The sequence below is a fragment of the Phyllostomus hastatus genome, unplaced genomic scaffold, assembly GCF_019186645.2.
Source record: "Phyllostomus hastatus isolate PE091 unplaced genomic scaffold, TTU_PhHast_1.1 phas_scaffold_78, whole genome shotgun sequence".
Taxonomy (NCBI): Eukaryota; Metazoa; Chordata; class Mammalia; order Chiroptera; family Phyllostomidae; genus Phyllostomus; species Phyllostomus hastatus.
Window position 1 is genome coordinate 73,669,244 of NW_025334041.1, and position 23,230 is coordinate 73,692,473.

The 23,230-nt window shown below is 41.5% G+C and overlaps 1 protein-coding gene across 1 annotated transcript in view; it reads right to left on the reverse strand.

Annotated features, from left to right (window-relative positions):
• Positions 1-23,230, reverse strand: part of DNAH6 (dynein axonemal heavy chain 6) — a 247,493-nt gene that overhangs the window by 78,104 nt on the left and 146,159 nt on the right. The window contains exons 46-56 of the mRNA XM_045828050.1: positions 21,066-21,218; positions 17,074-17,214; positions 12,945-13,187; positions 11,090-11,257; positions 10,379-10,614; positions 8,956-9,217; positions 7,684-7,807; positions 7,074-7,270; positions 5,887-6,090; positions 5,033-5,158; positions 1,487-1,651 (exon numbers count right to left, since the gene is read on the reverse strand). Coding sequence (XP_045684006.1) covers positions 1,487-1,651; positions 5,033-5,158; positions 5,887-6,090; positions 7,074-7,270; positions 7,684-7,807; positions 8,956-9,217; positions 10,379-10,614; positions 11,090-11,257; positions 12,945-13,187; positions 17,074-17,214; positions 21,066-21,218 — 2,019 coding nt within the window. The remainder of the gene's footprint in view (positions 1-1,486; positions 1,652-5,032; positions 5,159-5,886; positions 6,091-7,073; positions 7,271-7,683; positions 7,808-8,955; positions 9,218-10,378; positions 10,615-11,089; positions 11,258-12,944; positions 13,188-17,073; positions 17,215-21,065; positions 21,219-23,230) is intronic.

Sequence of the window (23,230 nt, forward strand, 5' to 3'; positions counted from 1 at the left end):
TAGTTACAGTAACTTTTACATAGTATGTCCTAGTTAAAAAGAAGATATCATTGATAATAGAGCTTTACATATTTTGCCTCATCATAATATTTTATGAATAATTATTGCTATATATAATATTCTGACATTATTTGAATAAGTCAACAACAAAAAGAATAAATGTAATAAGAGTAGGTGTTTGTCATGTATTTTACAAGTTATTCCTATTTAATCTGCACAAGTCCCTGAAGTAATAGAATGATTACCTACAGTCACAAAGTTAGGGCTGGGTAAGGTGAGTAACGCTCCCTCTCAAAAGTTCACTGACTGAGAAATCGGAGATCGTAAGTCGGCACGTTGGTCACTTTTCTCAACTCAGAAACAGAACTTTGGACGTGCATTCTGGCAGCAGCTGCGCAATTTACCCCTTGGAGGCTGACATGGGAGACTCCAACCTTATTCAAGAAGTGTGTCAATTTCATTCAACCTGAGCATATCTATGAAGACAGGCTCTGGGAAAGTCAGTAACTAAACTGAAAATGACACTATTCGAAGGGATATATTTAAAGATATTTTCCAAAGTGTGTCTGGGTAGGGGTTGGGGGTTGGTAAGGAATAAAGTTCTGATTTGTGAAGTCCGTTCCCTAATTGCCTATTGGAGTCCTATTAGAGAAGGGGACCCTGCTGGGCTGGGAAGACCCTGTGTGGCTGTGCCTGGAGCTGTGGGACAGGGGCGTGGGAGGGAGAGCCCCTCAGAGCCCCTTGGAGGGGGTGGAGAAAGGAGTCCCAGGTGCCTGCATTGCCGTTGTGCCTGCCCTGGGACAGAAGTGGAGGTTCTTCTGGGGCCTATCATGGTGCATGGTGTGTGTGGAAGTGGGGTTCACACAGTTCCCTCAAACAGTCTGAGAGCACGAGGAAGGGGACAGGACAACTTCTCTCCTTGAACTCCAAACCCAGACACACTGGGCATTTGAATTGTGATTCTCTGATGCTGCCAGTCATCAGGGCTTTCAAGCAGACAAACTCTTTGTTTGGGGCTGGATGCCGTGGGTGTCTGTCCACTCTGTCGACAGCCCCCTCTTCTGTACACTCTCAGTTAAACTCTGATTCATGTATCATCCACAATAAGAGGATACAAATGGCCTTGTGCTGCAGGAGGGAGAAGAGTGATGAGAAAGGAGTGGTGCCCTGTGATGTGAGGAGCAGCTGGGGCCCAGAGGGAGATGGTGAGAGGGGTGACGGTGTGCAAGGTGGTGAGGCATGGCCTGGGGACTGAGCCAGGAGGATTTGAGTCCCAACTAGATGGCCAGCAAGAGGTTGATTAGAATCTGAATCAGGACTCAGAAGAGGAGTAAGAGTGGAAGGTGATGGAGGGAAAGGGGCTTTGGTGGGGAGGAGGGAGCTGGGAGAGGGTTGCTCCCCTCCGCTGGGAATCCACCACACTTTAGAGACCTGTCCCACCGTAATGGTCCATTCAGCCTGGGAATTCCAGACCCACAGCTCATACCTCAGGCAGATAGTGTGGATTTGGCAATTTGGTTGTCATATAGAACCTAAAATTTTTGTCATAATCAATGTCCGAGTCTCCAAGGTGAATGAGCAGTCGTCCACCACTTATGAAGGTCTGTTTCAAAAGAACGGGTTCTAGAGCTGGATCCAAGATTTCTCTAAGCTTAAAAATTAAAACAAAAGTACAAAGAACGAGGTATTAAAATGGATGACATCATAGTCTTCGCTGAAAGCCGCTGTGGTTTCCTGCTTTGCCAGTGCTTGGACGAACCTGGAGCTTATCGCTCATCCCAGCCAGCCTCTCAGATCCAGCCCCCACCACCTCCTCACAGTGCCCTCAGACACCCCAAGTCCCCTGCCACTGCTCCAGTGCCACAGAGCCAGAACTACCGCCAGGACTCGGAGGATGCCATCAATCGCCAGATCAACCTGGAGCTCTGTGCATCCTACGTCTGTCTACCTGTTGGTGTCTTGCTACTTTGACCTCTGTGATGTGGCTTTGAATATCTTTGCCAAGTATTTTCTTCACCAATCTCATGAAGGGAGGGAACATGCTGAGAAACTGATGAAGCTACAGAACCACCGAAGTGGCCAAATCTTCCCTCAGGATACCAAGGATTCACGATGACCGGGAGAATGGGCTGAATATAACAGAGTGTGCATTACACTTAGAAAAAAGTGTGAATCAGTCACTACTGGACTTGCACAAACTGGCACTGACAAAGATGACCCCAATATGTGTGACTTCATTGAGACTCGCAACCTGAATGAGCAGGTGACTCCATCAAAGAGCTGGGTGAACTTGTAACCAATCTGCAGGAAAGGAGGGCCCCGAATCTGGCACGGCAGGGTGTCTCCTTGACAAGCACTCCCTGAGGGACAGTGATGAGAGCTCAGCCTTAGGCTGGCTTCCCACGGCCACCGGGGTGAAGTCCCTGGTCAGCAAAGCAGTGTGTGCATGTGGGAGTTACTTTTACCTTTTCTATAACTTGTACCAAAGCATCCACTTGTGCGCTTTCATTTGTACCACTCCTTCAAATAGAGTACTTTGTATTTCCCCCACCAAGCGGATGACACTGACTTCTCCAAATTCCTTAGGCCTCAATTTACTTTAAACAAGCATTTTTTTAGTGATTGTGTAGATATTTTGTGATGTCCACTCACTACCTCTAACAGTGTACATTTTCCAGTGATTGTTTTACCAATAGTCTGAGGAATTAAGAACACGTGAAGGCAACACATTGTTCATCCCCACAAAGAAGAGGCTGAGAAAAGACAGTCGCTGCAGGGCGGCCTTTCAACAGGCCCCAGCAGAGAAAACCTGTTTGCTTTCGTGGTTGTCCCAGCCATGAGTTGGCAGTCTACGGCTTGCTGTCCAAACCTGGCCCTCTGCGGCCTGTTTCCATGCGGCTCTTGAGCTAAGAATGGCTTTAACTTTTTTAAAGGGTGGTAAACACAAACAAACAGACCTCCAAAACAAAACAAAACAAGAATATTTGTTCAGAGAATCTGTGTACAGAGACTGTTGGGAGCCTGAACAAACTAAAATTCCTGGCTCTTTACAGAAAAATTTGTGGACCTCCATTATATAAAACAGTTACTTTTTCCCCTCAAAGTAAATCTGATTATTGGTAAGAACTTTAACATGTAGACATTGCCACAGACCCCCGTGACAAACACCTGTATGTCAGCATGCATGTGATGGGGCTGCGGCTCAGGAGCTGTCAAAATGTGATTGTAATTGATAGTTAACAAATCTATTTCACACTGTGACATGGTACCCAAGCATGTAAACTCTTAAAAGTTTATAAGATAAAATTTTCCTTACTACTCATGATATAATTTTGTGCTTTTAAAATTCTGTTGTTTCATTAAAAAACGCTGTTTGAGATGGACTAACTAGATTTCACACCCACAAATGGGTGGAGAAAGTTTAAAAACAAATATAGAAAGCAGCTGGGCTTATAATGCTAGTGACTCCAAATCACAAAGGCAGGAGAGGCTGGTCAGTCAGAATGCCCTGTTCCTGGCAGGGGCCTGAGCACTCAGCTACCTAGGGTCAGATCATTGCAGAAAATCTTCCATCCACTGGCACAGGAGAAGAAATTCCCTTAGGACCACCTGTGCTGTGAAGTAAACAGGGTTTAAGAATCCAGTATGGGGCTCACATCACTATGCCCAAGATTTTGAGAGACCTTACTGTCTCCTGTAACTTCAGGGTTTGAATGGGGACCTAGGACCCATTTCAGAACCTTACCTCTATGGTCAAGGCCAGAAGCCACACATGGAAGCTTCTCATGCTCTTTGCAGCATGAGTTGGGAGTATGGTTATTTGCTGTGGATTTTGTGGACAGTCAAAGCTGCTCAGACAGTTTTTTTAACCTGTGTCTCAGTTTCCTCATAGGTAAAATGGGATAATAGATAATAGTAGTAACTACCTTGCAAGGCTGCAGTGAGGATTAAAGAATTAGTATACATGAAACATCAAGAACTGAGTCTGGCATCTAGTGAGCACACAGTCTGTGGTAGCTGAGGCTAACAGTGGCTGGTATTCCAGGCAGCATGCCGGTGCCTTGGCTCAGCTGCCCTGGTCAGTGGTCTTTGCTGAGCTCCTCACTATGCTGCAGCAGAGATGCTTCTAGGCGTGCTTAAACGGAGGCTCAGCTCACAGCCCATGCTTCTACTCACTCATTTTTTTCTAATGCAAATATAATCATCAGTTAGGTAAACCACTACCACTGACCAGGCCTTTGCACATGCTGTCCCCTTTGCCTGAGAAGCCCTTCTCCCTCAGCTCTTCACATGGCTGAGCTTATGATTTGGTCACAGTTCACATGTTACCACCTGTAGCCATGCATCCAAATTCATTTCCCCCACCCACCTTCACGGCTGTGTTGGCACTGGGCTTGCCCCTTTAAAGCCCTCATCACACGTTCTCTTCCTCCCCTTCTCTCTCACTTGCTCTCTCTTTTCTCTGCTTACTGTCTTCATCCCCAACTAGACTGTAAGCTATTGGGCAACAACCACATGTGTATATTTTGCCATTCATTCTCAAATAATGTATGCTGAATGACTGAGCAATTTCAAAAGCATCGATTCTCAGAATGATTCTGAATAAATGGAGTACTTAGACTCAAAAAACAAGTTCATTGTTACCACATCACTTTATCTACTTCTGACCTTATATCTAAGTAGAGAACAATGCTTCTACCCTCAGGACTGTTTTGCTGGCTTCACTAGTGTCTGTCGATAGTTCCTGATGGCACTACTGCTTTTCACTTTCAGGGCAGCTAACCACCCAGACCCTCGATGAGGCCCGAGAGTCAGCAGCGTCAGAAAACAGCCCACCCCAATCTGTTTGATCAACAGATTGCTCCCAATGTGCAAGGGAGGGTATTGTTTAGGGGCAAATCAATCAGTTTGACTAATTTGAACACGGACTTGACTGGTGTCTTTAGCATGATGCGGATATGGCATGTATGGGATTTCAGATGTGATCTGAAAGTTGGGAACTGGCATGAGAAAAGAAGAGTGAAAAGCAAACCTCTTCCAGTAAGACAGGTAAGCCAAGTCGGATTGAATTTTCAAGTGTGCGTAAGAAATTACTATCCGTGAGCTTAATGATCTTTAAACCTCTTTTGCTCTCCTTGTTCCTTATCCAACGGTTTGCCTGACGAGAAAGCACAGAGCAGGGCATTTGACTTAGAGCTTTATAAATGGCTGGAAGGTGAAAGTTTTTAGAGTAAAATTTAGAAATTTTGTTTAATCTGGAAACAATTTTGAAAGGTAAAAAAAAGGATAAACTAAACTAAAATAAAAATACCACTCCCTCACAAATAAAAACATGTTTTAGGCCTGTTTGGAATTTTTCCCTTTTATTCAAATTTGGAGCAAATGAAGAAAAGACCCACCCAGAATAAAAGCTCATATTTCTGCTATTCAAACTTGTCTTTCTGCTTTCACAACTGCTCCTTTTCCAAACCCCATTTAGTATAATCTGAACCATGGGCTTAGGAGTCAGCTAGTGAGATTCTATAAATTGTAGGTAGGTTGGCCCTAAAATTCATCAGACCCTTACTTCATTTTGACTCCTTAGACCACATAGCAACAGGGACTATACAAGAATGAATTTCTGCTCCCATAGAAAACGGAAAAGTAATGGTCAATCCCCTGAACAAATCAGTCAAAATTAAGTATGCAGAGCACTTGGACACTTCCCTTTCTTACATGCACAAGATGAGGGACTCAGGCTAGAAGACTGTACACTCCCTCTAGGTCTGCATCCCCAAGATCTCACTAGTCTGTTGAAGTCCACTTGTAGAATTTGTAACAGACAGCATGCTATTAGGCAGGGTTAACAGGTTTTGCTTTTTATCCAAAGAAACATTTGTTGCATACCTGATCTTGAGGATCAATCATCAAAGGCCACCGTCGCCCTTGAGTAACCAAAATGCCATTTTCTGTTGATGTCATGTCGCGGGGCAGCCCATCCGTGTTCCACTGCCGTATTTCATAGGGATCACCAAGAATGTTGATGAGACTGAAGGAAGGATTGATTGGGATTCCCAGAGACTGACAGTCCTGGATCCAACACTCTGTCAGCTGCAGGAGGAGGAAAGCTTACTTGCATAGAACAGGAACACTCAGTGACTCAGGACACACACAAAATGCTGGGTTAGCAGTGAGTCCTGCCCAGCTCCCCAGGCATCCTGGCATCATGTCATGGGACGCAAGAAGTGGGCTAAAATCAGGAGGCCTGGGTCCTAGGACTAATACCATTAATGAGTTGTGGCTTTGGACATGTCACCACCCCATCTGCACTTCGGTTTTCTCATGTGTAAATGACAAGGATTATCACAGTAATCCTCAGTGAGGGGTTATTGTCCTTCTTGGGAGAGACTGGAAGCACATGAAGAAGTTGGGTTGTCACAATGACCATGGGAGCTACCTGCAATTAGTAGGCTGGGAGAGGGATTTTAGCATGTCACTTCCTTCAGGGAGTGGTGCAGTTGTGCACCACAGAGAACTGTCTTTCCCCCATTGGTACCACTGGCACCACTGCCTACATGTGTCAGATGATCCCTGAGCTCCTATAGAGTCTATGAGTCCTATGCCAACTAGGTTTTGTAACACAAAGGGTGAACCATTTTTAGGAAGGCCTTTCATTAAAATGACTGGAAAATCACTTCAGATAATTTAGAGTCCTGCTCCTTCCCATTGACTAGCCCTTCCCACCAAGTCAGAACTCTTCATCCTGGCTGACTTTTGATGCCACATCTGATCATAATAGTAGGGGACGTCCTGACCCTTTTTCTTTCCCAGGTTCTTGTGCTGTGGAAGTAAGTGATAAATAACTTTCTAAGGCAGGAAAGGAAAGGGAGGGATGGATGTGTTAAGGAAAAAGACTAGGGGAAGACCATCACTGGCTGACGAGAGTGGTGAAGGACTGTGGATGTATAAATAAATGTTCCTGATGGAGAACCTCCACAGTGAATAGTCTCCATCTAAACTCAGAAAAATGACCCCTCTCCTCCTCCTCCCACAGTGTCTTCTCACCACCCATTAGAGAAAGCGAGTTTACTCACCAACTGCCTATAATGGGCTGTGAAGGCTCCATAATAAGCTACACAGGCTGCTGCTATGAACACATTCCCGGTGATATTCGATATCTCATCATTGAATTTCTGGATGGTTTCTTCCCATCGAACTTGCTCATCTCCTAAAGAAGCTGTCAGCTTCCCTGCACGCACCAGACGTGCCTTCGTCAAGGCCATGGTCTTTGCTAGAAAGTTTTAAGAAAATAAGGTTATGTTATTTAATATTTTCCTAAAAAATAAGATGTTTATTCACCTGCTTCTGCTTATAGCAGAATTAGCATTATTTAATTACTCTGGCTGAAGACAGCACTCTCTCTGTGCTCCTGTGATATTGATTTCCTGTATCAAGTTCATGTGTTGCTTTGTGTCACAATGCAACATGCCCCAGCGAGCCATTTTCATATATAGGAGTTGGACATATGCAATATTCCAGTTCTTTTAGTTTTGTCCTAGAAGGCACTTAATGCAACAGTCTAATGGAAATATGTTCTACATCTTGAATGAAAGCTGAGATATGACTGATTGCCTTGAAACTCTTTCCACTTTTGAATATATTTTGGGCATTTCCTGACCAAAATATATTTTATGAGTTGCTTACCCAGACTTTCTTTCTCATTCACACTTTTGTCATATTCATCTTGTAAGGCTTGTATTTGATCTTCCACTTGTTTTAGTAATGCTCGCTTTTCTTTTAGAGTAGCCATAGTAATATCAAGTTCAGCCTAATAAAATAAAATAAAAATTTCAATATAATACTTAATATTTATTTTAATTGGCTTAAAAATAAGGTCCAATTTGCCCATTTGGCAAATGCATTAATGGTATAATGCATTTTTTTAAAAAGTAGGATTTATGTTTCCTTTTTAATGTCCTTAAAGAGTCTGATATAATATACAAAATTAAAACAAATATAAACTTGAATAAACTAAGAGCAGAAGCAAAGTAATCAAAACAAAACAAAAACAAAGCCCAACAAAATAAATCACAGAAGGAACAGAGAGAGATTCACCAAGCATTTGGGGTGAATTAGTTACTATCTTTGATTATCAACTTTAAATGATGAAACAAATGAAATATTCATGCAAGAGTGAAAACTGATCTTTCCTAACTAGTTCTCTGGAGCAGGGGTGTGCAAACTATGGCCTGCAGGCCAGTGCCAGCCTGCTGCCTGGTTTTGTGAGGTTTGGGGGCCAGTGGCTGGGAAAGAAATCAAAAGAACAATATTTCATTACACATGATAATTGCATGAAATTCAAGTTCCAGTGTCTATAAATCAAGTTATACTGGATGGAACACAGCTATGCTCATTCTTACATGAATTGCTGATGGCTGTTTTTATGCTGCAAGGGCAGATTTGAGTAACTGCAACAGAGACCTCATAGCCAGGAAAGCAGAAAATACTTATTATCTTAATCTTTACAGAAAATGTTTACTAATCCCTGCCCTACAACCACAGCTCTTTCAGTAACCTGCTCCAATACATGACCATTCTCTGTTCTGTTTGGGACCTCACTTCCAGCTGCAGACTGAACAGGTTTTTATAACCTCAGGGCACCATCAAGGGTGGGAGTACTTAGAAAGTGGAAACACAGAGCATCAGATCCTAGAGCTAAAAGGGACCTCAAAGATACTATCGGCAATATGGATATGCTAAGAACTCATTTTCCTCTTATGCTGGAAGAGGGGTGGTTTTAGAGGTCATTTCTGAAAAAATAATCCTTGCCAGCTATTTTTTTTAAAACAAAAACTAATTTCCAAGAGAATTGCTACTATCTATATTGCACAGGGTCACAGTGGCTGCTAAAGGGAGTTTGAATGGTGGATGATCATGGCCTTTAATTTTGTAAAATATCACAACACAGATACGCACCTGTGCAGCATGGAGTTTTTGTCTCTTTGGTTCAACTTCTTTGAGTACCCGAGAGTACAGATCCATGGCTCTCACCCACATGCACATGGACTTACATGCTTTGGACACTTTCTCTACTTTTTCAGGCACAAAATCAGGATTATTAATGTACTTTTGAAGCTTTGCCAATATTTGAGGCTTTATATTTTCCTTATCATATTCTAAAAGTCTCCTTAGAAAGTTAGAGTCACCAAGAAGTTGCTTTGCCGTTGGCCAATCAGGCCTGAAAGACAGACATGGTAAGTTAGTAAGTAGCACTGTAGTAAAGTAATATGAGGACAAAAATAATATATTACTTTAACGACATTATGATATTATCCCAATAAGTGGGTAGTTTTAATCTTAATACTATAAGCCCAGCAATTGGTAGTTATGCACACCACAGTTTATGGGCAGACAGGTAATTAGCTAACTAATGTCTTATACTACCCAGTTTTGAGAGAGAGAGAATTATAAAACCATAGTTTTAGAAATGTAAGCTATTACAGAAATAATAATTTTATTTTTAAAATGCTCCAGGCACTCATATTTTAACCGAGTTTTCCTTAGTTTAGATTATTAATCTCCTTCCAGGACACCACAATCACCTTCTAACTGTTTTTCTGTCCCTCAGTTAACCTCACCTCCTGTGAACTTTGCCAACTTGGTCTTTATCAATGAAAATCCAGTTATGTTGAAAATGCTCCATGGTTCTCAGCCCCCAGAGGCAGGGCTCTCCCTCTGCACTCTGCAGAGCTCCCAGGCCCCGCCAAGGAGCTGACCAGAGGGCCAGTAGGGAGGCCTAGCTTGAGGGTGCTCTGGGCCCTCCTCCCTTGCTTTGATCAGTTTTACATAGAATAGTTTCCTATAAAATAATTTTTATTGGGAAAAAAAGATTGTATTACTAAAGAAAGTTTGAAAACTACTATCTTCAAGAATCTCCAAGATGAAGTCTGAACTGCTTAGACCTTTCATGACGTAGTCACTGCCCTCCTGCCCAGCCCAGCCCAGCCCAGCCCAGCCCAGCCTGGCCCATGAGCTTCAAAGGTCCCTGGGCTGTCCCCATGGTCCCACTCTCCACTTGAGCATCATCTCTCAAAACACCCACTCACATCTCCTGGGGCACTCTTATCTCAGATTCCTAATACTACACAACTTTCTCATGTTTTGAAATTAAAAATTTTCATGTCTGTCTCCCCAGTAGACTATATGTACCTTGTAGGGAGGAACTTTATACCTGCTATCATCTAGCACAAAACAGATGTTCAAAAAAAAATGCTGTTGAGTCAATTTGTTGAATGACTGACCAAATCAATGAGAGGGTAGAGAAGAGAATGAAAACTGAGAAAAACAGCAAAGAAATTCCGCCAGGTGTTTTGGCAACAGATGATGCTGAATTACTCACTTGGCATTCAAGAGAATGGAAATTGCTTCCATAACAGTCATGACCAGATCTGGGGGCTTTGTGAAAACTCTGATTTCAGATATATCTGCTTTATCTAAGGAATCCAGAGCTTTATTGGCAGCATCAAGTGCAGGTAGAGCTTCATCAAGGTCTCTCTGAGCATCATCAGCTATTGCTTGGGTTTCTTCAGCCTTCACTTTTGCCATTGCTTCATCTTCTTGCACAATGCTACGAACCTAACCGTGGAAACATGACTGCTTAGGTGGTCTCAATATTTGAATTTCAATTCTTAAAAACAAAGCCATTAATAACGTAGTCATATTTGTCTCTTTGGATTAGACCAACAATGAAAGAGGATTAGCTCTGCAGGATTTTACCCTCTCCTATGTCTGTCTCATGCTACATTGATACAATAATGGAGAAAAAGTTATTAGAATAAGCAGTTCCTTCTAGGAGAAGAATAGGTACTTTATATTGTTGTACTTTTCTCACAACTCTGTCTGCACAACTCTTTGGGTTCATTCATTTTCAGGGAGAGAATCAAGACTGATTTATGGGAGGGAGATTGTTTACAACTTCAAAGCATTGCTAACTTTATCAGTTACTTTAAAGACATAAAAAACTAAAAAGTTCAATCATTTGTCTTTGTTTATAAGTGATCAGTTGGTGACCAAAGCTTTCTCACCCACAATGTCAGGTTACTCAGTGTACCTGATCTGCATTCTCTTGATCCACTGCCAATTTTTCCATCAAGGCTTCAACATCTTGTGATTTTATTAAAAGGACAGGTTCTAAAGCTGAAAGATCTGATTTCATTTTATCTACTAGTACGTTTGTTTCCAGTAGCCTGGTGAGACCATTCTTTACCCGGTCACGGGCCTAGAATACAATGAAAATATTTATTACAATAAGTATCATAAACTATAAGTTTACTGGCATCTCTTACTCATGTAGTATATTTTACATCTGCAGAACTGGCATATTAGTTTGTAATACTTAAAATTGCGAATACAAGAAATCTTCAGGTAACAAAACTCCAGGAAATGGCAGTGATACATTCACCACAGTAGGTATGGATCCGTGCCACCTGGGCACTCACTGAGGATCCACGTTGTGTTATTTTTATTTTCTGTGGTAGCCTGGTAACATGTTGAGTGAATGAGAGACAAATTCAGATTCCTGGAGGCCACAGTTCTGAGAGCTGTGACAGGAGAAAAATTCTGAGATGTCCTAAATTAAATTATAGCAGGCTGGAGTGTGGGAGGAAGAGACAAGGAAATTAATCAGTTAGTAGCCATGGATTTTAACTAACAAAAGACTGCTCATATTTCTGAATGTCTGTTGAAACTTTTACTCAATGTCTATGTGGCTATTCAGTGATTATTTAGCTTGCCACCAGGCACCAGCATATCTTGCTTATGTGTGAACCTTCTGGACTGTTGTCCACAACCAACCGAAAAGCATCAAATACTTCTTCTTCATGTACAATTCACTTACCCCAGAATTCTTCCAGCTTCCCTTTCTCCAACCCCCTTATCCATAGCCAATGTAAATTCTTTCAAAATAACTTACATCTTTCTTTCCCAAACTCATTGTGTGAAAGAGCCCCATCAGGTCCAGGACGGTGGACATACAGTTTTCTCCTTCCAGCCCTGCTGCTGGTGGTTTAGACTGCATGTCCCAGGACCTGATCCTTTTTTCTGGCTAGCATGTGGCTCAATAAACCCTTTCTTTCAAGACAACTTTCAGCCTCAAGCATTTTTTAAAACACTTGTTTCCTCAGGATGGAGAGCAGGCTGAGAATCCATAGGGAGACAGTGCACTTCACTTTGGTTGGTGGATCTAAAGCCTACTTCCCAGTGGCTGGAAACTTTTTTAACTAAGATCAAAGGGGTAGTATCTGGTAGAGAAGGCGCCTAGGAATAACATTTTTGAAGGTGAGCCAGAAAGCTTGATTCAAATTGTCAGGTTTCATAAATATCTGTCAAAGTTTTTTACATTTACCAGGTAAAAATCCACTGAAAAATATTTAAAATATATAAATGATAAATGCTTCAATTTTTATTGTGTTAAAATTTTTAGGTCATGTTAATAGCCTGATGATGATGATGGTGGTGATGGTGGTGGTGAGGGGGCATCCACTATTTTCTGAGTATCTCATATGCATCAGATTATATACCAAGCACTTCACAAACAGTCTTATTTAAATTCCACAAGAACCTTATAGGTAGATATAGATTTTTTTAACCTGATTGACTACTAAGACTAGAATTTATAAAGTGTGCTCAATATAGGAAGAGGCAGAGCATGGATTTACATAGTCTGCCTGACACTGAGGCCTTTGCTCTTCATGGGAAAAATGGGCTCATTGGACTACCAAAACCCCATCTCTATTGCTTAACAAAAGTTTCTCTTCTTATTAAATACAGCAGATATGACTAGTTTTCTGCTTAACTTCAGGATAGAGGGGGGTTCCACAGATAGCACCCAGATCTTCCACTCATTCTGGCAAAAGTTTTGAGTTCAAGCAATAAAAAAGTTTTTTTATTGATAATATTAAACTTACTGACACCAGCTGCTTCCTTTTCTCACTGAGCATAGTCAGGTAGAGATTGATGAGCTCCAAGTAGGAGGTGGGCGTGGTGTAGTACCGTCTCCGGAGCTCTGTATAATAGCGTTCTGCCATATTGGAGACACTTAGGTGAACATTCACACACATCAGGGAAAGCTTTTCCTTCAGTTCATCACTTCCAGTGTCAATATTTGAGAAAAATGTCTTTGATACAGAGAGAAGGGCTTCTCTGGGCCACTATAAATAAAGAAACAATTTGGAAAATCTGTTCCTCATTTCCATAATATATAATATCACAAATAAGGAAAATGTGTATCTCTGGAGAACTTCTGGCCAAGATGGTGGCATAGGTAGATACACTTTGCCTTCTTCCACAACCAAAAGAAGAACAATGACAAATGTATAAACAAAAAATAACCAGAACTTCCAGAAAATCAAACTGTATGAAAATCTGACAATGAAGGAGATAAAAAAGAAACATTTATCCAGCCAGACAGGAGAGGCAGAAATGGGCAGCTAGGCTGGAGAGGATGGGTGGCAAGGCAGCGGCTGGAGGATCGGGCTGGGTGAGGCGGCAGCTGGTGGAGTAGGTGGTCCTATATTTGTGTGCAGATAAACCAGGAGGAACCAGGAGTGGGACTGACTGTGCAACCCAGGGATCCAGCAGAGGCAGGAAAAGAAATCTTTAAAACCTCTGACTGAAAAAACCTATGGGGGTTGAGATGGCAGGAGAAACTCCCAGCCTCACAAGAGAGTTTGTTAAAGAGACCCACAGGGCCCTAGAATGTACACAAAACCACCCACCTGGGAATCAGCACCAGAAGGGTTCAATTTGCTTGTGGGTGGATAGTGGAGGAAGTGACTAAAAGCTGGCTGAGAGCTGAGCAAGTGGAATTTTTCTCTCTTAGATCCCTCCCCCACATACAGCACCACAATGCAGAGATGTGAGTTGCCCCACCCTGGAGAATACCTAAGTCTCTGCCCCTTCCTGTGTAACAGGTGTGCTGAGACGAAAAATATATGGCCCAAATAAAAGAACGGATCAAAGCTCCCAAGTAGAACTAAGCAAGGAAGAAATAGCCAACTTATCAGATGCAGAGTTCGAAACACTATTAATCAGGATGCTCACAGAAATGGTTGAATACAATCACAAAATAGAGGAAAAAGTGAAGGCTATGAAAAATGAAATGAAGGAAAATGCACAGGGAACCAACAGTGAAAGGACAGAAACTGGACCTCAACTCAATGATTTGGAACAAAAGGATGAAATAAACATTTGAGTGGAACAGAATGAAGAAACAGGAATTCAAAAAAATGAAGAGAGGCTTAGGAACTTTTAGAACAACTTTGAATGTTCTAACATCCAAATCATAGGGGTGCCAGACGGAGAAGAGGAAGAGCAAAAAATGGAAAACTTATTTGAAAAAAATAATGAAAGAGAACTTCCCCATTCTAGCTAAGGAAATAGACTTCTAGGAAGTCCAGGAAGCTCAGAGAGTCCCCAAAAATTTGGACCCAAGGAAGCACACACCAACGCACATCATAATTACATTAGCCAAGATTAAAGATAAGAAAAGAATCTTAAAAGCAGCAAGATAAAAGGACACAGTTACCTACAAAGGAATTCCTGTAAGACTACTAGCTGATTTCAACAGAAACCTTGCAGGCAAGAATGGGCTGGAAAGAACTATTTGATGTTATGAAAGGCAAGGACCTATATCCCAGATTACTCTATACAGCAAAGCCATCATTTAGAATGGAAGGACAGATAAAGTGCTTCCCAGATAAGGTCAAGTTAAAGAAATTCATCATTACCAAGCCCTTATTATATGAAATGTTAAAGGGACTTATCTAAGAAAAAGAAGAAGGTTAAAAACTATGAATAATAAAATGACAACAAATTCACAACTATCAACAACCAACTGAACCTACAAAAAGCAAAAACAGAAACAAATGAACTAAGCAAACAACTAGAGCAGGAACAGATTCACAGAAGTAGAGGTCACATGGAGGGTTATCAGCAGGCAGGGGGTTGGGGGTAGAATGGGGGAAAAGGTACAGGGAACAAGAAGCATAAATCATAAATGGTAGGTACAAAATAGACATGGGGAGGTTAAGAATAGGATAGGAAATGTAGACGCCAAAGAACTTATAGGTAGGACCCATGGACATGAACTAGGGTGGGAGAATGATGGTGGGAGGACGGAAGAGGGAGGGTGGGAATAAAAGGGAGAAAAAAATGGGACAATTGTAAAAGCATAATCAATAAAATATATTTTAAAAAGAAAAAAGAGAATTGTATATTTCTGGAAATTTTCTTTACCTTATCCCCTCTTTCACCTAGTTAACTCCTACTCATGTCTATGATGTTTAAGGAACTGAATGACTGTGTTCATTAGAGGGGGTCTGGGTCTGCACTTGCTGTCCTTGGCACAGTGTCTGGCACATAGAAATTGTTCAATAATTATTTGTTGATTAATGAGTAAATGACTAGGTGTCTCTTGGATAGTTCCATGAATAAAATCACGTATATTATGAGGACCTCATGTGCTCACTCTGTTTATTATGCCATTTGGACTTCAGGTCCATCATTATTATAATCACTGTCCTGCTAACCTCGACTCCCTTGTTACTCCATTGTTTCTTTGAGCTCACCTGCATCTTAGTCAAATGCAACTTTCTGTTACCCCATGCCTGTGACCGCAGCTGAGCATGGCTGGAGGAAAACATAACCATGCCGACTGGCCTTAATTTACATTCATAGCAACTAGCTCAAGCGGGTTCTCAGTGCAGCCCACAAATCCTTCTACGTGTTCTAATGCATCCCTAATGTACTCTACTGAGTATTTTATACCCTATACTACTCTCTCAGACTGTTAACACTTCCTTTTTCCTCTTCATTCTCAGCTGGTGACCTTGATTCCTACATCACTAATGAAAACCAAACTTCAGTGAACTCCCACCCACTGAATCTTCCCATCTACCTGCATCTGTGCTCATATATTTTGCCATCCTTCCTGTCACTCTGGGGTAAGTTGTGCATGCTCTCTGCTCATGTCAGCTCCTTCAGTGATGACTCGATTCCATCCTTTCTTATCTACTCAAAGGCATTGGCTTAACAATGCTTAACTCTGCCTGCTGCACCATCAATATGTTTCTTTTTTCTGGATCATTTCCATCAGCACACACACATGTGCTCTTTGTGCTTCTCACTTAAAAATACTTTTTACCACACACACTCCCTCTAGGTATTACCCGCCTCCTGGTCTTCCTTTGGGAAAAAACTTCTTAAAGGGCTAGCAGTAGTCCCTCCTTATCTGTGGTGGATACTTGCCAAGACCTCCTTGGATGCCTATGACTGCGAATAGTGCTGGACCCTATATATACTATGTTTTTTTCTTATATATACATACCTTTTCACTTATAGGAAGCACTTTAATGGCTTCTCTTTGGCATATCCAAACTGCCAACATCACTACTGTTGTGCTTTGGGGCCATGATTAAGTAAAATAAGGGTTACTTGAACATAAGCACTGTGATACCTTGACAGTGGATCTGATAACTGGGACAGCTACTAAGTGACTGATGGGTGGGGAGCATATAGAGCGTGGATTTGCTGGACAAAGGGATGTTCATTTCTTGGGAAGAACAGAGCAGGGTGGTGGGAGATTTCATCATGCTACTTAGAATGGCATGCAATTTCAAACTTACAAATTATTCACTTCTGGAATTTTCCATATAATATTTTTGGATTGAGATTGACCCCAGGTAACTGAAACTCTGGAGGATGACAAGTGACATTGTAAATAAGGGGGTGACACTGTGAATAAGGGGGCACTACTTTACTCATTGTCTCTGATTCCACTTCCCTCATCTCTTTTAAACCTTACCTCCCGTCATTCCACTGAAACAGCTTTTGTCAAGATCACTGTTAACTTCTACATTGCTAAATTCTCTAGTCTCCTCTTTCTTTATGAATCCTGTTTTGCCTTTGTTTGATAATTTTCATTGCACCCCTTGCATATGAGCGAATTCCTAGAAGGCTTTAAAGCTAATGCAATTTTACTCCTTTAAACTTAAGCAAGTCCAACTTCTCAAAGAGATATCCTGAGAAGTCACCAACCTGGACAAACCAGTCGATGGTGCAGCAGTTCACAAGGGATGGGAACATCCGGCATCGGGACCGGAAGGCCTCCCCAACAGGGCTCATGCAGAGAACAATATGCAGCTTCTGACGGATTCTGCTAATAAAGTATTGAAACACCTGTCCAAAAAAAAAAGATAATTTTTTTCCACTTGAAATAACAATGAAGCAACAATGAAAACAAGTGTTGGCTAATGCATCTGAGTCTACCAATATCAATTAAAAAATGGTTGTGAAGTAAGTGTGTGAATTATTTTGTTTAGCATCCATTTCAACCCTTTGCTCTCATGCAGACTGAAATGACATTTTGTAGACTGTTTTGTACCTAAGGTTCTGGATGTGATGGAGGTCCTCCTCACCAGTGTGCTTTTAGGGAGACCCCTTGAATAATTAAAGAAAAGCAGTTGTACAAGATTTTGCTCTGGAGTAGAGGACCATTGGGGGAGAGAGACAGTGTGTAGGGCAGCAACTTTTGCAGATGCAGAGTCTGGAAGAAGTGGCATGGACTTAGAGTAACTGTCTACAGATGTGGTGCCTGCTGGAGGAGGTCATTGAGAGGATGTAATGGCTGGTTGACCCATGAACTGGATCTGTTCCCTTGTCTTTAGATTGTATGTTCTTCCCACTGTTCCCATGGTGGGGGCCATTTCAAGGACAAATTCTTGAGAGAGCAACATGTTGTTGAGCCTATCTGGACAATATACACGACTGGGGAGACTTCCAGCCAAGATGGAGATGTAGGTAGACAGACAGTGCCTCCTTGCACAACCAAAACAGGGACAGCAACAGTTTAGAAACAAAAAACAACCAGTACTGACAGAAAATTGAACTGTATGGAAGTCCAACAACTAAGGAGTTAAAGTAGACATATTCAACCAGACTGGTAGGAGGGGTGGAGTCGGGCAGCCAGGCGGAGAGAGGTCTCGCAGAGAAAGAGTGGTGGCTGGTGGGCCCTGGGCAAGCAAGGCAGCAGCTGGCAGACCTTGGGTGTGTGGGGCGGCAGCAGGCAGAACCAGCAAGGTGGCAGATTGTGGAGGGGCACAGCGCGTGAGGTGGCTGGTGGACCCGGTGGTCCCACATTTGCACACAGATAAATCAGGCAAAACTGGAGAGTAAGACAGACCGCACAACCCAGGGTCCCAGCGCAGGGAAATAAAGCCTCAAATCACTGATTGAAAACACCTGTGGGGGTTGAGGTCGCAGCAGGAGAAACTCTCAGTCTCACAGGAGAGTTTGTTGGAGGGACCCACAGGGTCCTAGAACATACACAAACCCACCGACACGGGAAACAACACCAGAAGGGCCCAATTTGCTTAGGGGAAGTAGGGGAAGTAACTGAAATCTGGCAGAGAACGGATCAAAGCCATCGTTCCCTCTCAGACCCCTGCTCCACATACAGCAATTGGGTTGCCCCGCCCTGGTGAAAACCTAAGGCTCCACCCCCTCATTACGTAACAGATGTGTCAAGACAAAAAAAAAAATGACCCAAACAAAAGAACAAACCAAAGCTCCAGAAAAACTATAACTAAGTGATGAAGAGATAGCCAACCTATCAGATGCACAGTTCAAAACACTGATAATCAGGATGCTCACAGAATTGGTTGAATTTGGTCACAAATTAGATGAAAAAACAAAGACTATGCTAAGTGAAATAAAGGAAAATGTACAGGGAACCAATAGTAATGGGAAGGAAAGCGGACTCAAATCAATGGAGTGGACCAGAAGAAAGAAAGAAACATCCAATCAGAAAAGAATGAAGAGGAAAGGTTTACAGCAACAAATATAAAGGACACATGGACAAAAACTTGGGGGGGGGAGTGGAAATGGGAGGGAGGTGGAGAGGGATGGGATTGAAGGACAGAAAACTGTACTTGGACAATGATTAAAATAAAAAAAAGAATGAAGAAACAAGAATTCAAAAAAATGAGGAGAGGCCTAGGAACCTCCAGAACATCTTTAAATGTACCAACATCTGAATTATAGGGGTACCAGAAGGAGAAGAGGAAGACCAAGAAATTAAAAACTTATTTGAATAATGAAGGAGAACTTTCCCAATATGACAAACAAAATAGACTTCCAGGAAGTCCAGGAAACTCAGAGTCCTAAAAAGTTGGACCCAAGGAGGAACACACCAAGGCACATCATAATCACATTACCCAAGATTAAAGATAAGGAGAGAATCTTAAAAGCAGCAAGACAAAATGAGAGAGTTACCTATAAAGGAGTATCTATAAGACTGTCAGCTGATTTCTCAAAAGAGACCTTGCAGGCAAGAAGGGGCTGGAAAGAAGTATTCCAAGTCATGAAAGGCAAGGACCTACATCCAAGATTGCTCTATCCAGCAAAGCTTTCATTTAGCATGTAAGGGCAGATAAAGTGCTTCTCAGATAAGGTCAAGTTAAAGGAGTTCATCATCACCAAGCCCTTATTATATGAAATGTGAAAGGGACTTATCTAAGGAAAAGAAGATAAAAAATATGAACAGTAAAATGACAGCAAACTCACAATTATTAACAACCACACCTAAAACAAAAACATAAACAAACTCAGCAAATAACTAGAGCAGGAACAGAACCACAGAAATGGAGATCACATGGTGGGTTAGCCACAGGGGAGTGGGAGGAGGAGAGAGGGGGAAAAGGTACAGAGAATAAGTAGCATAGATGGTAGGTAGAAAATAGACAGGGGGAGGGCAAGAATAGTATGGGAAATGTAGAAGCTAAAGAACTTATGACACATGGACATGAACTAAAGTGGGGGAATGTGGGTGGGAGAGGGTGTGCAGGGTGGAGGGGAATGAAGAGGGGGGAATGAGACAACTGTAATAGTATAAATATATTTAAAATCAATGAAATCAATAAAATATATTTGAAAATTAAAAGATATATACATGACTGGTACCAGTTAAGAACTCTGTATAAACTTTTAAGATTCTGGTGGGCAGGTATGGAGATCTACTCATCTTGCAGATGCCCAGAACAAAAGCCTTGTATGTAAGCTTCCTTTCTTATTAAACCTACTACCTACCAGTCTGGAGTGGTCTGCCTCTTTCTTCAGTCTTTCCTTGCTTTTTGTGTACAGGGGCCAATTTCAGATTCTGCCCCTGCCCCCAGGGAACTCCAAGGTTGCAAACCAACAGCTCCTATTTCAGCTGCTTCCTGACGGAGTGAAGGGTGCATGACTTTGGAGCTGAAGCAGCAGTGTGCTGCATGGTTTAGGGATTCCTGGCTCAGCAGGAATGGTGTGGCAGAACCAGCAGCTTCCTTGGCCATGTACATCTACAGTGTGCATTTCATATTCATTCCAAGGAATTCAGCCTGGAATCCCTTTTTTTTGGCCTTCCCAATGATTGTATGCCTTGAATAAAGCCATTTCTCCTTTTATTAGCTGAAGTCGACCCTGCTGTTTGTACCTATAATCCCTGACCCAGCTGTGGAGGAAATTCTCATGAAAGGACACAAAAAACATGAGAAAGAATGGCCATAAAGTTAAAGAAGGTGTGGAAAGAAAAAAAGTGAGGTAACACAAATAACAACATATGGAACCTAGAGCAGTGTTGGAGAAATGAAGTGGACAGCAGCTATGCTGAGAGAGAGAGAGAGAGAGAATATGCATTTCTATTTCAGTTGTGCCATAACCTTGCTGTTAAGCAAGGGAGGCAGGGCACTGAGAACATGTGAAATAAATTTGTGTTTAAAGAAAGATAAGAGAACCCGTCCAGTTTGTACAAGACTATGACCTCCATGGAGGCAGTAGGGTTTCTGCTTTCCATGTACTTCCCTGGGAGTCTGGTGAACTGATGCTTTGAATGCAGGAAATAAAATATTGAGAATTACAAATGAATTAAATTATATTAAAAGAGAAATTCCATCCATAGACTCCTTAAGGAGATTCATGGACTATTTTTTAAAAAGGCTAAAGCAAGAACTTTTTGTTTTATAAAGCCATAGAGCCATTCTCACATGTCTTACCTCATCCCTATTGCCCTCAGAAATTCCGACTTCTTTTGCTTTTGGTCTGGTGGCTGCTAAAACCTGCTCCAGTTCATCCTTTTCAAATAAATTAGGCACTTCACCTGAGTTCAAGATGTTGTTTATATCTTCTAGGAACTCTTCTACTACAATCTGTAGAAGAAAGCAGAGTGATCATTGTAACTCATTAACCTTTACCCTCTTCTACCTCCCCCACCCCACCCTCTTTCCCTCTTGTAATCAATAGTGTTGTCTGAGTCTATGCGTTTTCTTCTTGCTTAGTCCCTTCACCTTTTCCACTCAGCCTTCTACTCCCTTCCCTTCTGACAGCCATCAGTCTGTTCTCTGTATCTGTGAGTCTTTTTATTTTGTTGTTAGTTTATTTTGTCCATTAGATTCCACATATAAGTGAAATCATATGGTAATTGTCTTTCTCTGACTGGCTTATTTCACTTAGCATAATACTCATTAGGTCTATCCATGCTGTCATGAAAGGTAAGATTTCCTTCTTTTTAACAGTTCAGTAGTATTCCATCATGTAAAGGTACCACTGCTTTTTATCCACTTATCTACTGATGGGCACTTAGGATGCTTCCAAATCTTGGCTATTGTAAATAATACTGCAATAAACATAGGGGTGTGTATATTTTTTTTGAATTACTGCTTTGGGTTTCTTTGGATATATTCCCAGAGATGGAATTTCTGGGTCATAAGGCAATTCTGTTTTTTATTTTTGGGGGGAAACTCCATACTTTTTTCCACAGTGGCTGCACTAGTCTGCATTCCCACCAACAGTGCACTAGGGTTCCCTTTTCTCCAGATCCTTAACAACACTTGTTGTTTGTTGATTTATTGATGACAGACATTCTTACAGGTGTGAGGTGGTATCTCATCATGGTTTTAATTTGTAGTCCTCTGATGATTAGTCTTACTTTTTTATAAATGTTCAGTAAGATTGACCAGTGAAGCCATCTGGTCCTAGACTTTTCTTCACTGGGAGATTTTTGATCACTGTTTTACTGTCTTTACTAGTAATTTTTATGTTCACATTTTCTATTTCTTCCTGATTTAGTCTTGGTAGGTAGTACACTTTGAAGAATTTTCCATTTCCATTTCCATAGGTTGTCTAGTTTGTTGGTGTGTAGTTGTTCATAGAAGCTTCATATTAATTTTTGTATTTCTGTTGTATCAGTTTTAATGTCTCTTCCATTTATAATTTTCTTTAAAAAATATTTGTGTATTTATGTAGGTGTGTCTGTATTTGTTTTAGGGTAAGAGGAAGGGAGGGAGAAAGAGTGGGAGAGAAACATCAATGTGAAGGAGAAACATTGATTGGTTGCCTCTTGTAAGTACCTTGACAGGGAGCCGAACTCCCAACCTAGGCATGTGCTCTGACTGCTAATTGAACCGGCAGCCTTTTGCTTTGTGGGATGATGCCCAAACAAATGAGCCACACTGGTCAGGGCTCATTTACACTTTTCTTTACTTGAGTCCTCTCTCTTTTTTTTTTTCATCAGTGTAGCCAAAGTTTTGTTAATCTTTTCAAAGAATCAACTCTTAATTTGCTTAATATCTTCTATTGTTTTCCTGCTCTCTATTTTATTTATTTTTACTCTAATCTTTATTTCTTCTGCTAACTTTGGGCTCAGTTTGTTCCTTTTCTAGTTTCTTGAAGTGTAGAGTTAGGTTGTTTATTTGAGGGTTTTTTTGTTTCTTAATATGTGTTTCTTGCTATGAACTTCTTAGAACTGTTTTGCTGCATCCCATAAATTTGCTGTATTTTATTTTCATTTTGTTTGTCTCTATGCTATTACAGTTGTCCCAATATTTCCCCTTTGGTCCCCCTCACCTGGTATCCCCATTCCCTCCAGCAATCCCCCCATATGTTCATGTCCAGGAGTTGTGCATATAACTTCTTTGGCTACACCATTTCATATACTGTTCTTAAACCCCCCCTGTCTATTTTGTACCTACCATTTATGCTTCTTATTCCCTGTACCTTTCCCCTCATTCTATCACCTCCCCCTCCTCACTGATAACCCTCCACATGATCTCCATATCTATGATTCTGTTCCTGTTCTGTTTGTTTGCTTGGTTTGTTTTTTAGATTTAGTTGTTGATAGTTGTGAATTCCTTGCCATTTTAATGTTCATAGTTTTGAACTT